Source organism: Podarcis gaigeae (genome assembly GCF_964106915.1).
Source record: "Podarcis gaigeae genome assembly, chromosome: 15".
Classification (NCBI taxonomy): Eukaryota; Metazoa; Chordata; class Lepidosauria; order Squamata; family Lacertidae; genus Podarcis; species Podarcis gaigeae.
The window spans coordinates 4876522-4899032 of NC_139692.1; the positions used below are offsets into that span (position 1 = coordinate 4876522).

The 22511-nt window shown below is 42.5% G+C and overlaps 1 protein-coding gene across 2 annotated transcripts in view; it reads left to right on the top strand.

Moving 5' to 3' along the window:
- LOC310832190 (uncharacterized protein) overlaps nt 1-22511 on the top strand; it is a 120927-nt gene that overhangs the window by 61386 nt on the left and 37030 nt on the right. Inside the window, exons 1-3 of one of the 2 annotated variants that reach the window (XR_014558146.1) lie at nt 14209-14360; nt 16263-16316; nt 21173-21298. Coding sequence is in view for 1 of the 2 variants with exons in the window: in XM_083713844.1 (XP_083569970.1) it covers nt 16263-16316; nt 21173-21298 (180 nt within the window). In the remaining variant the exon portion in view is untranslated. Of the gene's footprint in view, nt 1-14208; nt 14361-16262; nt 16317-21172; nt 21299-22511 lie in introns of those variants that run through there. The other variant, XM_083713844.1, reaches the window with a different exon arrangement.

Here is a 22511-nt window from a genome sequence, read left to right on the forward strand (position 1 = left end):
GTTTTTGATGACAATCCAGTCTTTTACCCAACAGAGACATGCAGCTTCATAATATAACCTCAAATTTGGAACTGCAAGACCACCCCTATCTCTTTGGTCTGTGAGCAATTTAAATCTAATTCTTGGTCTCTTTCCCTGCCAAATGAATTTAGAAAGTAATCTCTGCCATTCTTTGAATATTGAGGTTCCTCTAATTATCGGTATATTCTGGAATAGGAAGAGTAATTTAGGTAGTAAGCTCATTTTAATCACCGCCATTCTCCCCAACCACGAGAGATGTATTCTATTCCATGTATCCAGGTCCTTCATTATTTCTTTCCATGTTTTCTTGTAGTTATTTTCAATCAAATTTATATTTTTCATAGTTAACCAGATTCCAAGGTATTTTACTTTTTTAGTTATTTTAATTCCAGTTTGACTTTCAAGATCGTTATTGGTTTCTTCTTCCATATTTTTGGTCATTATTTTGGTTTTTGCTCTGTTCAATTTAAATCCGGATAATTTTCCAAATTCCTCTAGTAGCTTTAACACTTTGCCGACGCTCTCTTTTGGTTCTTCCAATGACAGCATAAGATCGTCTGCATATGTTTTCAGTTTATATTCTTTCGCTCCTATTTTTATGCCACGGATCTCTGGGGTTTTTCTTATCTTGTTTGTGATTATCTCTAAAACCATGATGAACAACAACGGTGACAGCGGACACCCCTGTCGAGTGCCTTTTGCTATTTCAAACTGTTCTGTCAGGGTATTGTTAACTATGGATCTCTATGACAACTCTCATTTCACATACCCATGAAAAAGAGGACAAGTCCTGGAAAAAGAGGACACATGGCAACCCTACAGGAAGGGCTTTGGCTGAGGAAAGAAGCTCCTTTGGAGTTTTCTTGAATTCCACACACTCTGTGTGTGTGTGTGTGTGTGTGGTGATTCAGGTGAGCTTTCCTCAATACCAAAAGGTGTGGCCAGTTAGGGCAGAGGCTTGAGCTGTGCCAACCTCATCCTTACCAAGGCAGCTAGGAGGCAGTTGTGATATAGTACTTGCCTTTGTGTTGCAAATTTCCTTCCTTAATGTTAATCAAGCTTTGGTCCTATTTTATTGCATATGTTTTATCCCATATTGTTAACTCATACCAGACATTTTGAAACCATTACTGTATGCTGGTCCTTTCCAGTCTGGCTTCCAATTCTTATTCAGACTCAGTTCAAAGTTCTATTTGTAACATGTAAGGCTTTTCATGGGCTGGGAATAAAGATATTGTATATCGTATATATCCCTGTATCTACCTGGGCTTTATGACAGGAGTGGGGAACAGGATCTGACAGGTAGTCCAGATCTTGAGTTGCCCAGGCTTCACAAGCCACATTGACACATGTCACAATGACATCAGGTCACTCAGTGTCAGAGTGCACTTCCAATCCTTTCTTTCCTTTCTTTGCAGATGTGGCTTAAATTTTTCATGCCTGAAAATAAACTTTTGTTTCCTTTGCAGCCTGCCTCATGTGCTTTTTAAAAAGTTTCTTTGCACCCCTGGCTGGTATTGAAGTAGGGCATGCAAAGGAAGCCACCCCACACCCCACATCCTGAGTTCAAGTTGGGGTGGAAATGAAGGTTGGTACTTTTTAAATTTTGGCCCCCCCTTTCCTGGTGCTGTGCAGGGTGACAGACAAAGGCATCAAATTCAATAAAGCACTGACTTTCTTTGATGCAGAGGGAAAATCCAGAGCACATACAGAGTGCACCCTAATTCATTTTCAGGTTTTTTTTGGTGGCTTGAAATTCCATGTCCCAACATTCCTGCAGCTGATATCAGGCCCTTTATAGATAGATGTGGTTTTCCCAAAATGGAAACATTTGAGTCTGCCAGCTGGAAAATCACCACCACTACCTTAAGATCATCTACAGCAGGCTTCCTCAACCTCAGCCCTCCAGATATTTTTGGCCTACAACTCCCATGATCCCTAGCTAGCAGGACCAGTGCTCAGGGATGATAGGAATTGTAGTCTCAAAACATCTGGAGGGCCGAGGTTGAGGAAGCCTGATCTATAGTGACACTTCTCTGAGTTCCACCTTATTCTGAAGCACAGATGGTAGCAATGAGAGAGGCAACCTTCTTAGTGGTGGCCCCTTTTGTGGATCATTTTCCTTGAGGAGAATCACCTGGTACCTACTTTAATGTGTTCTAGTGCCACATGATAGGGCCACATAAAGAGGCTTGGAGGGCCACATTCACCCCCCCTCCTGGCCTGAGGTTTCCACCCCTGACCTTAATAAAAATAAATAAAATTTAAAAGCAACTCATAAATATAATAAACAAATAAATAAATGTGCTTTACCTCTTTCTTCTGGGTGTGGGTGGAAAAAGGATATCAGAACTGTGACCTAGCTAGACGCCTGTCTTTGCTCTTTCTCTGTAAGCCCTCCCCTCCCTATTTTCAGTGGAAGGAAACCAGCCAGTAGAAGTAAACATTAGGTGACAGGCAAAACTAAGACCTCTGTGGCTCTTTTCCCGCAGATAGCCAATGTGACTTGTCACTTCCTATTACAATGGAAGGGTCTTGAATCAAACTCAACGTGAGACTGCCATCGAACTTTCATAGATACAGTGTGTGTTTTGATTAGACTGCCCATATGTTCAGTTGGAACACGAAATGGCACACTAACATATCTGGCTAATGGCAGAGTTGATGCCACGTTGGGCCAGAGGGAGCTGTCTTGTAATTTCAGCAGCCTCTGACCCTTCCCCTCAGGAACAAGACAGATGCCCATATCCTGCTCATCGTTCATGTAATGTAGGAGATACCCAGAAAGGCATGGCTTCTGCAGATATGGTGTCTCATTAATAAACACGACCATTTGCATTGGAGGGGGAAAGAGGGAGTGAAGTCAGGCCAAGGCAACATCTTGTATCTGTGGAAGCCAGCACTTCATGGGGGACAATATAAACAAAACACTAGCCAAGGTAGCAAATTGGACACACACAAACACATAATATAAATACACTGAAATAAGAATATTGGGGGTGGGGGTGGGATCTAGAGCTACAGATTCTCTCCCTCTCCCCTTTCTTACTATATGGCCATACATATAAGTCTGTTTGAGAATGTAAAGGCAATTTTTGACCAACAGCATAGGCAGCCACTGAACTTCTTTCCCTCAAATAATTCTGGAAACTGTAGTTTGTTGAGGGTGGGGAGTCTCTCTTGACAGGTGGGCAGGGACTTAGAGGTGACCAGTTTTTGTTTACACAGATAATGACAGTGTATACACCACAGATGATGAGAGCCCAGAGTAGTGTACACACCACAGAGTGCTGACTTTGACCTTTAAAACCCTTTATGGCTCAGGACCCCAGTAACATCTGTAGCATCTATCCAGACATTTAGACCTTCATCTGGGATCCTTTTCCAGGTCCTTCCTTTGAGAGATGTTCAGATGTTCTACTGACAGTGGGTCATCAAAGATGCTTATGTTGTCATTTGGGAGCGGGGTTGTGGTTTTTATGTGTTGTATGAAAGTGTCAGTGTTTTATATGATTTTTTTTATTGGCTAATAAGTTTATGTTTTAAAATGTAAGCCACTTTGAGACCCTTTAGGTACCAAGTGAGTAATATGCTTTAATGATTATGATTATACACGTTTGCGTGTTGAGGTCCCCAGGGCCACCCCAATAACTCACACATCACACAGAATTTTTTGTTTAAGATTTTTGGCATAATTCTGGCCACAACTTTATTAAAATACAAATTTGTGAGTGGTTCCTTAGGCATTGGGTGCGACTATCTGCCCCCACCATGGGGGACAGACTGACATTCCGCACGATGCGAAAGTCAGAATGGGGGAATACACTTGGGGGTAGCGATGGAGCAGGGAACCTGCCCTCACCCCAAATGCAACCAGGAGCTCATTGATATGGCCCGAGCCCCCTTGACAGAGTGGACAAGCAATAGTTAGCCCCTGATTCCTTTAACGGAATCCCTTGCAGCAGCAGCATTAGAGGGGCAGGCACTCAACCTACCAAGGGCAGGCACTCAACCACTGCCCCTCAACCAACCAAACCATAAACCAATGCCTAACCGCAACCTTACAAGTTGTGACGATTTGCTACACAGTAGGCAAAAACCAAATGGCATCAGCCAATCAGCCAGATGCACAAAATTCCTACCGGGCCCCTGCACCCAGAGCAGATGACCCCATGACAGGCATAGCAAGGTCAAAGCGAACAACCCTAATTCTAGGGAGTGGGGGATGGGCAATCCAATGCACGGGCGAAAAGAGGAAGCCCTGGCCTCGTGCAAGGAGTTTTAGCATTTCTGGCTGTCAATCAATAAATGGCAACATTAATTTCTTCCCAACAACAAGGGAAGCCCCAATCGCATCAGTGGCCAACGATCAATTAGCCCGCCCCCAACTTTGGAGTGTCCTGGCGGCCTCCACCGCAATCCATGAAGGAGAACACGCTGAAGCACATTTTAAAGCACTTGGCGTCCTCCAAAGAATCCTGCCCTTCCCAGAGCTACAACTCACAGCACCCTTATCAAATTAGAGTTCCCAGGATTCTTGGGGGAGGCCATGTGCTTGACATGTATGGTGCGTATGCAGCCTCATTATATTGCTCTCGTTTTCAGCCTAATTATATTGTAATCCTTTCTATCCTATTTGCTTGGCTGTGACAAAATAACCTGTTTCAGGGGCATCCGACTCCCAATAATCTGCGATCTACTCGCAGGATTAAAAAACTGGCAGTGATCTACTCATTGCCGTAAAAAGACTGGCAGTGACCCTCCCAAAGTTGTAGAGCTTTTTTTAGGAAGCCAAAGTTGGGTGTGTGTGTGTTTCTTTTTTGCTTTTTTTTGTAAGGAGATCGCTGAGAGGCCAGAGATCAACCAGGATCTACCAGGAACACCCCGTGATCTACCAGTAGATCGCATACTTCAATGCCTGTTGAACCTGCCTGACCTGTTTTTTAGGTTGTGCTGGAATAACCATAAAGCTAGGCACATGAGAGGAGAGCCATGCCAAATTTGGGGCCCTAAAATAGCATCATCCCCCTTCTATTGTGGAGGGACTAGCTGCTCAGTTTCAGGTGCATTCCATTGACAGTCCCTTCAGATCTCACTCTGATTGTAAAACAGAATAAAATATAGAACCATGAAACTCTTGAGTGTTTCTAAAGGTATATTCACTTGCAATCAAAGTATCTCTCTCACAAACCCCCTGCATTCTTTAGATCAAGGTGGATTAAGGCGCAAGTGTTGTCTCTGTTCTTCCTTTCTGACCTGCTTTTGATTTACATCTGAAGAATGAAGTGCTCCGTTCATAACAATAAAACCAGAAAGTAAAGTTTCTGTCTCACTTCCCACATTTTCTACCAGGCACACTTATTTCCTTGCCAGATATATCAAAGGAAGTGGATGGTGATGAAAAAGCGGGGAGAGAAACATGACTGAGTTCCAGCTTTGAGAAGAGTGATTTAATTAATCTCTCTTCACCACCAGTAAAATAACACAGGTCTAATTGGAAGCTCAGAAGCATCCATTGTCCGAGTGATCAGGATGTCCTTGGAGGTAAAAAAAAAGAAAAGAAAAGTGGGGGGGGGGGGAGAAAACAAGGCATTGAAGTATGTGGCTTTATTAGGAGCTCTGCCTTATTGTCTGTTGTTTGAAGTGGTGGAAAATTGACTATGAAACCATAAAAAGAAAATTAAGACACATAACAACTTTGTTAAGCTTGCATGTAAAGGCCTGTGTTAAACACACTTATGCAAACAGATGGAGAATTAGGATAGTGAAAACCACATGCAAATACACACCAATAATACAGCCTTGTAACTAGGATGGAAAAGAAAATGCTACCAGCTCTTTCCAAGGACTTAGTCCTGGCTCACACTACCCAGATGTCATTGCAATCCATATAAAAATGCCCATCTTTTCCCATTTACATAGTGTTCTCATTTATTGTACCTGGAAGGAGTGATGTCAGAATTCCATTGAAAGTGGAAATGTGAGCGGAAATGGTCAATCTCATGCCCCAAATAGAAATCAGTCCAGCAAATCCATACTCACTGTTCTTGTTGCTCTTGGTTTGCATACAATACGTAATCGGTTATCTCCCCCTCCCCTGTATTTGCATTGTCTTTCCTTTGCACTGAGATGAATGGAAAAGAATAACATTGCAGCAATGTAATTTATGTAATTAGGATGCGGGTGGCACTGTGGGTTAAACCACAGAGCCTAGGGCTTGCTGATCAGAAGGTCGGCGGTTCGAATCCCTGCGACGGGGTGAGCTCCTGTTGCTCGGTCCCTGCTCCTGCCAACCTAGCAGTTCAAAAGCACGTCAAAGTGCAAGTAGATAAATAGGTATCGCTGCGGCGGAGAGGTAAACGACATTTCCGTGTGCTGCTCTGGTTCGCCAGAAGCGTCTTAGTCATGCTGGCCACATGATCCGGAAGCTGTATGCTGGCTCCCTCAGCCAGTAAAGCGAGATGAGCGCCACAACCCCAGAGTTGGTCACGACTGGACCTAATGGTCAGGGGTCCCTTTACCTTTAATTTATGTAATTAATTATGTAAACTACGTAAGTTATGCAGTTTTGCCACAATGGACAGTGTGACAAATAACATGGCAGAACATGAACTCCAGTGGAATGGAAGCAGTGCTGCATGTGACGAATACAGGGCAGAATGGAATTCAGTGCCTTGTGACATCCTTAGCTGCAGCTAATTGCAAGGCAGTCCTGGGTAGAGATGGACTCCTTCAATCGCACCTTGGATCATCTCAGAAACCATCAGAGTTCTCCTGGAAAAAGAGTATGTGAAATAACTTGAATCAGTTCTGTGAGTCAATCTGCGAATCGATCACCGCCCCACATCATCACCATCCTTGACAGACAACTAATTTTAGCTCTGTCCCCAGCCCCCTCCCTGCTAAGACCTACAAGAGCAAAACTGAAACTAAGGAGGAGGAAGCTGCTCTGTCTACTTCAAGGGCTGCCTCATACCACCAACCCCAAACCTCAAAATTTTGAGCTGCTTATGCCCCCGGTTTCAGTCTCTTGGGTTAAGTCCCCCCGCCCCCCTTTCCTAGAGTGACACCAGTCCATTCTTATTCATTAGAGTAACACAATGGTGTTCTGCTTTGACATAAATTTACTGAGGACAAACAAAAGATGAGCTCCCTGGAGCAGGCCAGTGACCCACCTAATCCAGCATGCTGTTCACACTGTGGCCATTCATTAAACAATGCTATGGCATCAGGGAACTTTAAGCACAGTTGCAATTTTAACTTGGTCTGCTGTCCATATCCACTAGGTGTGACTTTCCATCCTTGATTTACCACTGACTTTGAGTTCCTTTGAAGTTCCCTTGTATTCTTCAGAATACAAGCTGATTCTCACTGCAACGCACCAAATGATAAGGAAGTGAGGGGCCCCAAAATGGGTGCTATACATAGAAAATACAGTTTCTGTGCCCAGATTGCAGAGAGAAATGAAAAATGCCGTTTGAGCAACGAGGGAAGAAGGCAACCTATTTACCTTGTCCCTATTCACATCATTATTCAGATGGCCCTCTTACCAGCTGCTGGAGGGAAGTGGTGATTGAGGTCTGGGGCAGCTGCAAAGCTGCAGGACGGACTTTTGGTATCAGCGCAGGCCAGGGGAGGACATCACCTCTACCAGCACACTAGGCTTCTAGGGCTCACCCATGATTGCAGCCAAATCAAAACATATTTAACTACACACTGATGGAAACAATTCTAGTCACAGAAAACCCAGCATTTCATGAATAGGGAAACATTTCCTCTCACAGAAATCTCTGAAAATCAGCAAAATGGCAAGGAGGACTTCTCCTTGATGCTGATGAAATGTTGGCAAAATGACACACAAACAACCTTTGAACTAAGGTCAACTCTGCCAAGGTCCCAAGCAGTGACCAAATTCTCTTTCAAAGCCACTTGTTGCGGGACAATCTCATAAAGAACTTGGCCATAATGATAGAGCTGGAAATAAAAAACAACAACAAAGCAAAACATTTGAAGTAGGGGTGAAGAAAACAGTCAGTTTCTGTTACTCTCTTGTTCCCCTTTTTTCAAGTCTTGAGTTCAACCCGTTGACACATCACTGTGCGATTGTTACTTTTAAAAATAAATAAATGGCTGCACCAAAATTCAAAATGAATATTTCAGTTTATTTACACATTTTATGTGCATTCCTGCTTAATATCTTCTGCTGAAGAGTGGTATGTAAAATAAATAAATAAATAAAACAAACAAACAAATAAATGTTATAATGCAAATTATGTAAGCCCTCATTAAAATGTGACCCAAACACATTTCTCCCCCATTCCTACCCAATGGGTGCTGTGAAAATTCTGTTTGTGCTGTTAAGGCTATGATGATCCACTAATCCAAGCATGCTATTGTTTGATGTTGCGTCCCTCAGTTGATGGGTGCCCTTTTGTGACCTAGCCCATCACGTCCTCCTCATGAAGTGTTTAATAACCCTGGATGCAATAGCAAAATAATGAGGAGGGTATCTGAGAAATAAATAAATAAATTACTTCCCCCTCCCAAGTGAGCAGAACGAAGAGAGGATTATCAATAAATGATGCGAACACAGAGAAAAATCTGATTTTAATGAGGTACTTTGTTTTCTGAAAGTACCTTGTTTTCTTCTCATTTCTTTGATTACAGTCACTTCTCTGTTCTTTGCCACTGCCCGCTTCAAGAACTACTTGAAACAGGTCACCGTGTGCAGCAATTGATTTCTGCTTTCAGTTCAGCCTAATTTTGCAGATGTTAAAGTCAATGTATAATGAAGTTGTGGTGATGACTACAATAAAGAATGATCCCTTCAGAAAGGGAAAATAAATTAGCTACCCATCAAAACAACAGTGTCCTATAAAATCTAAAAGAAAAAAACCAAAACACATAGCTTCCCCCAAAGTATCATGAACCATGGGGTAACTGGCAGCAAGTCCCACTGGTGCACACAAGCCTATGGCAGATGCTAGCACATAGTTTGGCAGGCAACAAGTCCAAAGTCTAGGCAGGTTCCTGCCTCTGTAGCCAACCCATGGATCAGGACATCTGGAGGTCAGTCCTGCACAATCACCATCCCAAAGAGCTTGCTGGAACATCCAAGCTGTGGTCCAACTAGCACTGCAAGTTCAGTAGACACAGCATCTCAGGTCTGCTTCCCTTTTATGCCTTACATGCTGATTGCAGCATCTGGGCTTGATGAGGCATGTGATCCTCACCTGTTCTGAGCCTACTCCAGCAGAGGAATCATGAACCACCTCCCAGAACTAGCAAAAGCCCCACCTGGCCAGCTAGTGAGCTAGGTTGTGGGTCCTTGCTTCCCTTAGCCTCCTAGAACCTCCAACTGCTCCTTAAGCCTCAGAGCTCTGCTGTGTTTGGGGAGACAGGGGCCCCTCTGGCTCTGCTGATGGGTTCTGCTGCTCTGGTTCCCACCCCCTTGCTATCCTCCGTCATTCTGTGAGCATTGTCTCCATCAACCTCTCCTTCTCCACCCCCAGCTTGCCCCATTGTGTCCCAGTCCCAGTTACACTCCTTGCTGCAATCCTTTTCCTCCTCCCCGCAGTCCTGCCAGTTCACGGCACAGAAGAATAATGGCAACCATAGTTTGTTCAAGGTGCTGGGAACTGTAGCTCTGTGTGTACCTTATAATTGTAGTTTCTTCTTATAGGAGCCCAAATGAGTTGAGAATGTGCCATCTGAGGAGAGAGGAGGTCCTGGGGGATGGATATGCACGAAACGTGTTAAGGTTTGCTTTTTACTTCATGCTTCAGTTATTACTGCTTAAATTTGGGCAACTGGACATATTAAATATAGCTTGTCAGACTGTGGCAGAATCCACCCAGCTGCACTGCTCTGGGGGTCGCTTGAGGGGGGTCACCTGGCTCACCTGTTCAAAAATTGTGCACCTGGGGCCATGGCCCCCCTGCCCCTCATGCTACACCCCTGGTCCTCACCGGTTTGAGTCTCCTAAAGCTTTCGACAGGAAAATCTTCTATGAAATCACTGATAATATCAGCATCAGTTTATACAGTTGCTTCTCACACGAGCAAAACAGAAATGTTTGCTGTAGGAGAGGATGACAGCACGTATATTCTAAGTTTTCACAAAACTGACTTGGAAACTATCTTGAGTACAGCTTCATCATGACATGTTGTTGGATATTGCAAGGGAGTGGAAAGAACTTGCAGCTCGAATCAGGATGTGGTTGATCTTCCAAGTGGTGAGCAAGGAAAAAAAACATCTGTGTGAGCTACTACCAGAATTGACAAAGTTTATCTGGCCAGGCCTGTTTCCTCAGAAAGGTCATTCTCATGCCTTTGCAGAATAAATACATTTGTAGGGTTAAGCATTGGACAAGCATGCCTCAAACACAGAAATGGAAATCTCAGGAAATTGATCTTAATGTTGCAGCTAAAGAGTTCGTTCAGAGTGTACTAATTAGAAGAAACACTTTCAGTGTGGAAAGAAGTGTAAGTGCAGGATTCTTTGTATTGTTAACATCATAAGCCATGGGTCATACATAAATGAATAGAATCATAGAATTGCAGAGTTGAAAGGGACCCTGGGGATCATTTAGTCCAACCCCCTGCAATGCAAGACCACGCAGCTGGCCCATACAGGGATCAAACCAGCAACCTTGGCGTTATCAGCACCATGTTCTAACCGACAGAGCTTTCCAGGCCGATACACAAATGTAATAAGTAGTGAAAGTACAGTAAAGGTTTGCCAATAATAATAGAAATGAATGCCTTCTATGGAGGGGGGGGGGTTACTTTGCATGGGCCCATAAAATCAATATCTAATCCACACTACAGATAGGTGGATCTGTCAGATTCACTTTCTCTCAGTTTACCATTTTCCCAATTTTAAGCTCAGCTCTCCACATGTCCATATTTTAAAAGAGTCTTCAGTGTGAATTTTTAGTAAAGCAATGTCCCCTAACATAATGCATTTCATACATTATTTACCAAAAATATGCATTTGTATGCACATGTATTGTGTGTACACTTTACTTACCCTACCCAGAGAACTGCATTGCAAACATCAGAGAAGCATGAAAGGATAACTATGTTTTAGTTCGTGTATTGTTTTGGAAAGTGAGTTAGGTAGGTTTACCTTTAAATTCAAGCTGGATCATATTTCTTTTCCACCCCTAGTCTACACACAAAGGCCTTGTGTGACAGCGTTGCTTAACATAGATTTGGGCACTCACGAATCACTTTGTGGTACAGGAAAGAGATTAATAAACATTTAAAAATTATTGCAACCCTTCCAGTTAATCTGTATTATATTTAGCAATTGTTATCTAAGATACACCATGATCATGTAGACATATATTCTGCACAAGATGATTTAGCTTAGCTTTATCTGATGCTACTCTAACCTCATCAGACATTTTGTTGGGAGTGTTACTAATTTTGATCACAGAGCTGCAGTTTTAACCATTCTCGCTCATGTTTTAATTAGAAGTTATGTTTAGAAGTGTGTGTGTGTGTGTGTGTGTGTGTGTGTACATGTAAAAAGGAGATTTGGCAATGGTGGGAACTCAGGCCAGTATCAAATTGTCATTCCTATTTTCCTTTTTCCTTTTTAAAATTTCAACCATTCCATAAAATGTTAAAATTTAAAATGTCCAAGGCATCTAACAATTTACAAGTTAATACATATTGTTAACAAACATAAAAGATGAACTAAGAGATAAAAGACCAAGTCAGAAGCAGGTCTACAAATATTATGAGGCAGCAAACTTGTTTTCTCCTGCTCTAGAGAAAAGGAGATTCCAACTAAACATCAGAAAGAACTTTCTGACAGTAAGAGCTGTTTGACAGTGGAACAGACTCCCACAAGATGTGGTGGGCTCTCATTTCTTGGAAGTTTTAAAGCCGAGGTTGGATGGCCATCTGTCATGTATGAGAGATACATTTTGTCCATAGCAAAAGAAAACGGAGAAATGGTTATTGCAGACCAATATAAACAATGCACAATGGAGCAGTCAATAATATGTCCCTGAATACAGTCAAGTCCAGATAAAATCATACTTTGCATGAACCTGACAGCCATATGCTGTTTTGATGTAAGTCTTTAGCGAACACCATTCAGCTGCATATTCTGTGTTATGTTTAAATAAATATAACATTTTCTCCCAACTGCTGGAGTGTTGAGTCTTCTTTGCGATAGCAAATTAGGGATGACTGCAGGTCAGAGTCTGCCACATTGCACTTCCTTCCTTCTCTCCTTCAACCACTGGGAGTGCGTCTGTGTTTTGAAACAGTTTTATACACAGAAAAATACAGTAGATTGTCCTAAATAGGTTTACATAATTAGTAAGAACAGCACATGCTCCATACACTGCCTGATTCCTATCACTCACTCACTTTCCTGTGAAGCTTGCTGTCTAAAGCTGCAACCGGTAGCAGATAGCTCAATTTTTATGATGATGAAATTCAGGCAGTATGATTTTCCAAGTTGTAAACTCCACAACTTCCATTTATTTATTTCATTTCATAAAATTTAAACACTACTTGATTGTAAAAAAAACAACGACCCTCAAAACAATTTACAAAAGAGAAAACAGGAAAAATGGGGGGTGGAGGGAATACAACCCCACTTTAAAACAAACAGAAGTTAAAATACCATCATAGCTTTACCAAAGAAATCTGGGACCTGAAGCTGCTGAGGGTACTGTTGGTTGAGCTTATAGTGGCTACAGTGGTATCTCTGTGCTATATACGCATGATTACAAATGGCCATTAAAAGACCAAGCACCATGAGCATGTCTCATATCCCCAGTACACAAATATATGAGACAAATGCACTGGCGGCATTCCAAGGTTCTGGTATTAATTTACAAGGCACTTAACTGCTTGAGTCCAGGATAGCTCAAGTACTGTCTGATCCCTGAAGTCTCTGCCAGATACTGAGATCTTTGTGGGACTCACTGTTAGGCAACTCCCAGGGCTTGGATGCATGGCTTGGCTTCCACAGGAGCCATGCATTCAAAATTGTGTGTGTGTGTGTGTCCAATTTTATGGAAATCCCTTCCATTTGACGTCCGATAAACCCCCTCCCTGCCCTACCGAACCTCTGGCATCTACTGAAGACCTAGAATCATAGAATCATAGAGTTGGAAGAGACCACAAGGGCCATCAAGTCCAACCCCCTGCCAAGCAGGAAACACCATCAGAGCACTCCTGACATATGGCTGTCAAGCCTCTGCTTAAAGACCTCCAAAGAAGGAGACTCCACCACACTCCTTGGCAGCAAATTCCACTGTCGAACAGCTCTTACTGTCAAGAACTTATTCTTCTTTATTGCAGCATGCTTTTAACTGAATTCTGATTTTATGGTCTTAATTCATTTTATTTTCATTGCTTTGAGTTTCTACATGCAGCTGAGAGACATCTGTAATTAAGCAGTATTTAAACTAACCATTATGTACTGAAGTTCCCACTCTGGGCCAGCAGGGGGATACTCTAGATAGTTATGCAAATAAGGGATCGAAAGTAACGTTCAGGGATTGGATAGTTTTAGAAAGTTGTTACAATTATGTGTACTGGAGCTCTATATAAGCAGGCTGACTGAACTCTTTAGTTCAGTTCTGTTCTGGCCTCTGAATAAACAAGAGCTGTTGTCGTCTGATATGTTCACCCACAACTTAACACTAACTAAATGAAATTTAATAAAAATTGATACAAAGCCCTTCTTAAGAGGTAGCAGCACCTATCAGCCCTTAGGGATCAAATGTAAACTGTCCTTGACACTGAGCCTATACTTTCAGATATCACATTTAAGCTCCTCCCCTAATTAATTAATTAATTAATTAATTAGGTTATTTAAGGGCACGGTTAAACAAAAAGTACCTTTCTGTCTCATCAGCTAAGGACATGATTCTAAAAAAGGTACTTTCTAGTTTCAAAGATTCAGTCTCAATTCTTGGATGGTGGTGCTTATTTTGGTAGAAAGTGTGCCCATATATGTATGGCTCTTATTTCAAAGCTGCATGCACCTCAACATCAGATAAACAGTGAAAAGTCTGCACTCTTCAAGGTAATTTCCAGCAGTCCCAACCTTGGTTTGGTCTACCCGATTTTGTGGTAGATATTAATCATTTCCTTTAGCATCCTTTGTATATAAAAAGGGTGAGCATCAAAAGTTTTGCTAGATTCAGCAGAAGAAAACCGAAGCACGCTACTCTCACCACAATGCACTCCAGCTGTTTGATTTTGCTTTGCTTTGGAGTGTATGCCAGTTGCCGGCCAACGGGAAAATTATTAGCTGCCCTTATTGAAACTCAGAAATACTTGCATCACGCAATGGATCAAGTGGTATGTTATAACTATATACAGAACGTGGTTGACTATGTCTGACTTGAGGCTGCAATCCTATGTAGACTTTCCTGGGAGTAAGGCCTACTGAACACAGTGAGTCTTACTTCTGAGTGATAGGACTGCAGTGCAAATTTATATGTAATACTGAACCACATTTTGTATTTTGTTTCTTACAGCATATTGGGAAACTCCAAATTTTAGACAAGATGCGTGTTTGTGTGTGTGTGTGTGTGTGTGTGTGTGTAGGGTTCTATCCAATGCTAGTTCTATTCAGAGTATATCCAATGAAATTAATAGACATGGCTTATTAGGTCCATTCCTTGGGTTGAATAGGGCCCATTATCCTTGACTTATACATCGACTGCAATTCAAGGGTGAGGGAATGAAAGAAAACAATCATAGTATCATAGAATTGTAGAGTTGGAAGGTACCTTAAGGGCCATCTAGTCCAACCCCCTGCAATGCAGGAATCTCAGCTCAACCATCCATGACAGATGGCCATCAAACCTCTGTTTAAAAACCTCCAAGGAAGGAGAGTCCACCACCTCTTGTGGGAATCTGTTCGGCTGTCAAACAGCTCTTACTGTCAGAAAGTTTTTCAGACTGTTTAGTTGGAATCTCATTTCTTGTAACTTGAAGCCAATGGTTCAAGTCCCACCCTCCAGAGCAGGAGAAAACAAGCATGTTCCCTCTTCCATGTGACAGCCCTTAAGATATGTGAAGATGACTATCCTATCTCCTCTCAGTCTCCTCTTTTCCAGACTAAACATACCCAGTTCCTTCAAGCGCTCCTCATAAGGCCTGGTTTCCAGACCCTTGATCATCTTGGTTGCCCTCCTTTACACATGTTCCAGCTTATCAACAACCTTCTTAAATTGTGGTGGCCAGAACTGGACACTGGATTCCAGGTGTGGTCTGGCCAAGGCAGAATAGAGTGGGAATATTAGTAGTGTTACTTCCCTTGATCTGGACACTATATTTCTGTCGATGCAGCCAATCTAAGACAGCAATAGTGAATCTATGGCCCTCTTCTTGTGGCTGTTGGGAGTTGGTGTCCAGCAACACTGGAAAGGTCACAGGTTTCTGAACCCTAATCTAAGATTTATGTACAATGGAACCTCTACTCATGATCACAATCCGTTCTGGAGGCCTGTCCTTATGGCGAAATGGGTCGCTGGGAGAGGCACCGTGGTGCGCAGGCGCAAATGGTGAGCACCACTTCTGTGCATTCGCAAATGGCAATTGTCACTCCTGCACATGCGTGAACAACGGCAAACCTGCCGGTTACTTCCGGGTTTGCCACGGTCGCAACTTGGAACGTCTGCGAGTGGAGGCAGTTGTAAGTAAAGGTTCTACTGTATAGAATTAAATTAGTGGAAATTTACATTTCCGTCTGATGAGCATTCAAAAACCTAATGGGATACTGTGAAGTTGCAGCCACTAGAGTTCCCATTTTAAAAAGCCAAAGAGTAATAAGAACAATTAATGCATGCACTTACAGAGATAAATGCATGAACAACGATATCAAACTCTCCTAATGCATCACAAACTAGTAGCCAGAACTTCTGTAGTCAAGTTGACTAAGGTGGGAGATCATTGCAGAATAGTTGGAACATAGCATGTAGCATATAACCTAATGTGTTTAAAGTTACCTGAAGGGCAGTACTGTGCATAACTACCAAAAAGTGAGTGAAGTCACAAGTAAGAGGTTTCCAGATTTATGTTTTGTAATGAAAGCTGAACATTCAGTGAGAGGAGATACTGCTTTCCTGAAAGAGTCACCCCTTACAGCTGTTATGGAAAAATACCCTTAAAGAAGAAAGCTGGAAGGATCCAGTTATGTCTAATATTTACTCTAACTTTTGTTACCTAACTGTGTTTTGTCATTTTTATTTTCAGAAGAATAAAGACCTTTCAACACCACTGGTAGATATTCCAGAAAAACAAAACCCGGTAAGAAAGTAAAAAGGTTCTTGATTTTTTTTTGGATTTTTTTTTTTAAAAAAAATTGTGGGAAAAAATTAAAACTAAGTATTAGCATGCCAGATAAATTCATAGAATGGTAGAGCTGCAAGAGACCACAAGGGTCATCTAGTCCAACCCTCTGCAATGCAGGAATCTTTTGCCCAGCGTGGGACTCCAACCCCTGACCCTGAGATAAAGAGCCTTGTGCTCTTCCGATTGAGCTATCCTCTGATATACTGGTATTTCTGGGAGACGTACTTGCATGTGGCGTGCAGGGCCTGCCCACCCAAGAGGCCAGGTGAGACAGTAGCAGGATCCACAGAAGCAGTAGGTCTGGATGGAGATCTTTCTTCCTCTCTTGTTCCTGACATAGATCTTCACTCACCCCTTCTTCGCTGGTGAGGAGGGTGACACCATTTTGCACTTTGCCTCAGGTGCCAAAATGTATTGCGCCAGCCCTTGTTGATTGATTGATTGGTTTATTACGGCCATTGGCCCATATCTAAAAACAATACATCAAAATTTATCCATAAACAATACAATTTAAACAGTTCCAAGTTAAAACACCCCTATAAAACCAATTTTACTTCAATTAAGTAAACTATACACAATAAGCTCCCTCTATGTCAACCGAAATTCAAATCCCTCAGATTTTGGGGGATATGCGTCTTAGTTCTGGCACTTATTGATGGTTCCTAAGTTTGGCTAAGCTGTCAGAGTCATACAGTGATCCATTTCTCCTCTTATGAAATAAGACATTAATCAGGTATCTAGCGACTGCAAGGGATCTACTTGAGTCTTCGTCGTTTAATAAGTATATTATTTGGGCTTCCTGAGGTCTGTCAGCTATTCTCGATAAATATGGGGCCAGAAACTTGGACCGTGAAGCTGAATGTATAGGACAACAGAAGATTATATGATATAATGATTCTGTAGATCCACTTTTACAGTCACAGAGGAGTGAGATCTGTCCGTTGGAGAGTCTGTTACCCAACACATTTGATGGGAAAACATTGAATCTAGCCTTTATAAAGGCGTACCTGTGCATCACCACAGATAAGGTAGTTAAATAAGATGGAAGCTTTGTTGGTGGTGTTAAGCCAAGGTTTATCGGCGAACAGGTGCCACCACCTGTCGCAATATTAAATTGTAAATCCATCTCCTCTAGTTTGTGAGTTATAATTCTCTTGGCAGAAATTAAATCCAATTTTAGTAGTTCAGATGGAGATAGTCCTAAGGACACAAGTTTCCCATGTATTATTTTTGCCCAAGGGCTAGGGAAGTCGTCTCTCCAGAGACACTGTATCAAGTGGAGATTTGGAAGTTTATGCCATAATGCCAACCAGTAACAGAGGATGCATTTCCATAATGTGGTTTCTAGAGATGTAACATTTAGTTCGAGACGTATAGCAGTATCGCCTACACACCTGGGTAATTTTAGCAACCTTCTTAGCAGCTGGTTTTGGATTACCTCCAATTGGGTTAGATTAACAAAGGACCCCCATATTGGGATTGCATATGCTATTGTTGCAATCACCTTTGCCTTGAAAACTTTTAACACTGATGGAATATGGAAAGCCCCATCTGAAAAGAAAAAACGCAGTAGCGCAAAGGAAAGGGCTTTAGCTCTATTTAATACATATGCCAGATGGACCTTCCAGCCCATGTTGTGTTGGAGAAGGACTCCCAAGTATTGAAATTTAAAGACTTGGTCAATGGCTTTTCCGTCTATTCTCCAATTATAGGTTTTTCGACTCTTGGTGAAAATTAGAACTTTGGACTTGGCATGATTAATTGTAAGAAAATTTGATTTGCAGTAAGCATCAAAAATTTTCAGTGCCCTCCTAAGGCCTACTCTTGAGAAAGATAGGATCACTGCGTCGTCTGCGTAGAGTAGAAGGGGGCAACGATATTGGGCAAGGCGGGGGGCATGGATCGTTTCTTGAGAATCTATCAGAGGCACCCTCATATCACTTATAAATAGATTAAAAAGGGTCGGAGCAAGGATACATCCTTGACGGACACCTCTATTGATGGTTACTGAATTTGAGAGGTCGCCGGCCGGAGTGATTCTCACCCTTGCGGCTGATCCGTCATGCAATTTAGTTATTAGCCACAAAAGTCTTTTGTCTATTCCCCATCGTGCTAATTTTCCCCAAAGTAATCCCCTGGGGATGCTGTCGAAAGCGGCCTTTAAATCAATAAAGGCTGCACAAAGTTGGCCTCTATTTGGGGCGGAATATTTCCGGGCAAGGTGGTATAAAACTAAGACATGATCAACCGCTGACTGATTCGGTCTAAAACCAGCCTGTTCAGGCCCAATCAGGTTGTTCTCTTCGGCCCACTTAGTAAGCTTAGTTAACAAGAACCGTGCATATATTTTCCCAATTATTGACAATAAACTGATATTCCTGTAATTTCCCGGGTCATCTGTCGAGCCCTTTTTATGAATTGGAATAATAATCGCATCCTTCCAGCCCTTGTTGAATGTACCAGTGCTATTTTTTTTTTTTTTAAAGAGGTGCTGGAACTCCTCACCATAAATGTCTCCTTTATTCTCTTAGCATGGCAATGGCACCCACCTGAGAGCTGCCGGAACTGAGTTCCAGCTGAAAAAAAAGCCCTGCATAGTACTGTGGCATTTGGATGCCCTGAAATAACAGTAATTCATTATTTTTGAAATAGGCCAAAACCAAATGGCACCAGCCAATCAGCCAAAATGGACAAAATTCCTGCCGGGCCCCTGCCCCAAAAGCAGATGACCCCATGACAGGTATAGCAAGGTCAAGCGAACAACCCTAAAGTTAGGGAGGGTGGGCGGGTGAGATAGTAAACTGTCTCTGAAAATAATGGATGTTAAGCTGAGACACGCAGTGAAAAGAGGAAGCTCAGCGCTGCACACAGGGCATATAAAGGCTATGGCTGTCAGTCACAAAATGGCAACATATAAATCTCCCCAGCAACAAGCAGAACTCAATCATAATGGTGGCCAATCCTCTTTTCCCACCCAGCAACAGTGGGTGTCTTGTTAGCCCACAACACGTGCTCTCCATGAAGGAGAACGCGCTATATGCATAACTTTGACTTGACTGACTTTCTGTTTCAAACCACATGTTATAAGTTGTCCAGAGACAATTTCTCCCACTGGTATGTGCCGTAACATGGGGATGGGGAACCTTTGGCTCTCAATATGTTGTTGGAGTCTCCCTACCATCAGCCTAACCAGAAGGGCCAAATAGACAGGGAGATGAGAGCAACACAAGCTCCACATCTCAATTAAAATAGTCACCTGAAATCTACAATGTGTGGATCACTTTACAGGAAGTATGTGAGAAGAATTGGACTTACATCTTTTTTTAAATATAAAAAAAATCTACAATGCAACAGTGGGGATATCATTGATGTATTAACATTGATAAGTGAAGCAGACTGCCGGTATCAGGATTTAATTGGGGATCACGAATGTTACTGTGCTTGAGAATGTCACATTGTTAATAAGTGTCTGATCTAATTATTGGGATTTTATAAGTCCAGAGCATGTTGATCTCTCAGAATTAACATCTAGCATTTTTTCATCTAAGGGAGTGCACACTGTTTAAGTGTTGTGCTATATTTGCAGCAATTATATTCAAGAATGAACACGTAGATAAGCTCTAGGTAGTCTTTCTGCTAGTATCTTTGTTTTGATATCATAGTTGTGTCATGACCCTGCCTTATATCCAATATAGCGCTAAGTAATGGTCCAATCAACACAAGGATTTGCACCTGCAAAACAAGACCCCTTTCCCTCCATGCCCCTCTAAATCTGCTCTGAAGCAGGTTTGGGGAGAGCATAGGGCATATTGTGGAGGATGAGGAAGTCCCATTATACAAGGGTAAACCCTTACGCTGATGGGATAGTTGCTTATGACTACATTGAAAACACAGGACAGAGTCGTTCCATTTTGTTATCATGGTGAGGATTACTTAGCTGTGGAAGTCAGGATGAATTCCCTCCTGTGGTCAGTGTTTGTTCAGGATCTGCATCTCTAGTCAGATAAAATTGGGGTTCGAGCAATTTTCCCATGCTATTTGTGGGTGGCAAAATTGGGCTTGGGTGGAAGTGCTGCCTTCCCTCCATGTTGTTAAGGTGCAAAAGACTGGCAGCACAGGAGCAATAGTACTGCCTGGATTAGGAGCACTGGGGAGAGCTTAAAGCCTCCACCAGTGCTCCCAGTTCATCCCAAACTGATGTACCTAATAAGCTCCTTAGCAGCAAAGGAACACCAATATTTATTGCATTCCCCAGCTGGTGGCTGATCAGTTGCGTAAGGAAAGGTGAGCGAGCCTCTGGCTTGGCAGACTGCATTTAACATGTGACATGTGGTCTGGTCACCTATGGAGTAGAAAGAGATGCCCATTATTTAAGGTTGAACATTCTGGAAGCCTTTTAAATCTGGATCACGGGGATGGGTGGGGTGGAGATGACTGTGAGAAGAAATACTAGTTGTGAAAATAGAAGACATGACTCATCTGCAGTGGTGGCACCAGAAAAAAAGAAGAAGTCTTTGTTGGCACAGAACAGGTAAAGTATATTTCTCCATGGGAGAGAAAGAAAAATAATAGCATAAGTTGATGACAGGAGTTCAGAAATGGGAGGGCAAGCTCCTTGTTTAGGGGGCACTGCCCTCCCTGCCTCTCGTCCGGTGCTACCTATGATCATTTGGAGTTTCTCAGGTAAAAGCCCTGAATGGGATTTGAACCAGAATAGGCCCTGAATTCCACAGCTATGCTGTAGTGCTGCCATATTTAACAATGGTGTGTTTAATCTGACAGGTGACCTTAAAACAATCCTCTCATTTCAGAAACAGTGTGAAAAGAAAGATTTGAAGACATTTAACAATTCCCTGGATTCTGTGCCACAGTTCCACAAATATCATAATCTTAGAAGCAGCCTTCATGAACTTGCCAAGAGGTGGCATTCGCAGAATGTAAGTAGATCTGTTTCAGTTTTCTCTTAAATACTCACATTAGGCATAACTCAATGGTTATATGAGGGGTAGTCAATGTGGTTGGACTGTCAGCCCAGCCAGCATGTCCAATGGTCAGAGATGATGGGAAATGGAGTCCAGAAACAACAGGAGGGCACTGTACTGGCTGCACCTGATGTATAGAGTTGTTACTAGTTTTGGGCTTAGTGGCAGAAATTGGTGACCCTTAGGCTGGATCTAGACACATCAAAGAAGCGTTTCAGTTTAAAGCATTGTAAATTCAAATAGGGAAAACAGGTAGAGAAAAACTGGTCTCCACGTCGCCATCTGGTGGCACTGTGTATATCACACATACAACACATAAATCACTTTTTCTTTACCAGTTTAGCTGAGTCCCCAATGGATTATTGCTATTTCAGCATGACAAATCCAGAGCCATAGCTATGATCATCCCCACACATGATGTTGCTGCAATTTTGAGTTATGAAGCATAGACAGCTTGCTCATAAAGAGCTGTCTTATCTGCAGTGATGCAAAGCAGGTGTTTGCACAGAGCTGGTTAATCCTGAGCATAGTAAATGGATCAAAGCTAACTGATTGGCTCCATTCTATTTAGGAGCACTGATGGGGCCAAATTCAAAACTTGAAGAGATTGAAATCCGAGCTCTCACAGTTCCTAAAATGTTCAACCCAATATGAGCTTATACCCAGCTCATAATGGGATTCATCCCTGCCATTAGACAACCCCCTCCTCACAAACAAAAACTCTGACACTTGGAAAGGGGGGGGGGGAGGGAACCAGTATCAGGGAGAGTTCACTGGCCCTTTATCTGGACTGAACTGGGGAAGCTTGACCACAGTAGTTCAGGTACCGGTGACTTCAGAACTGGGTTTTTGTAATGTGCTTTTGCTCCGGATCTGAAAACTGCAGTTCCTGCTGAATGCTGTATAGCAGCTGAGCAGGAGTGAAACCTTGCAATCGTAGAAGACCTCTGCTCAGAGATCTGCTCTGGTTGTTGATTTGTTACCGGGCCAAGTTCAAGACCTTATTATTATTACATACAGGTCTTGGCACCTTAGGGCCAGCCTACTTGAAGATTCACCTTACCCCATACATACCAACACGATTGCTTTGCTCTGTGGAACTGTTCATTTCATGCTGGGATTCAGGGGATATATGGTGTTGCTTTCATTGTATGGTGTGGATGTGACT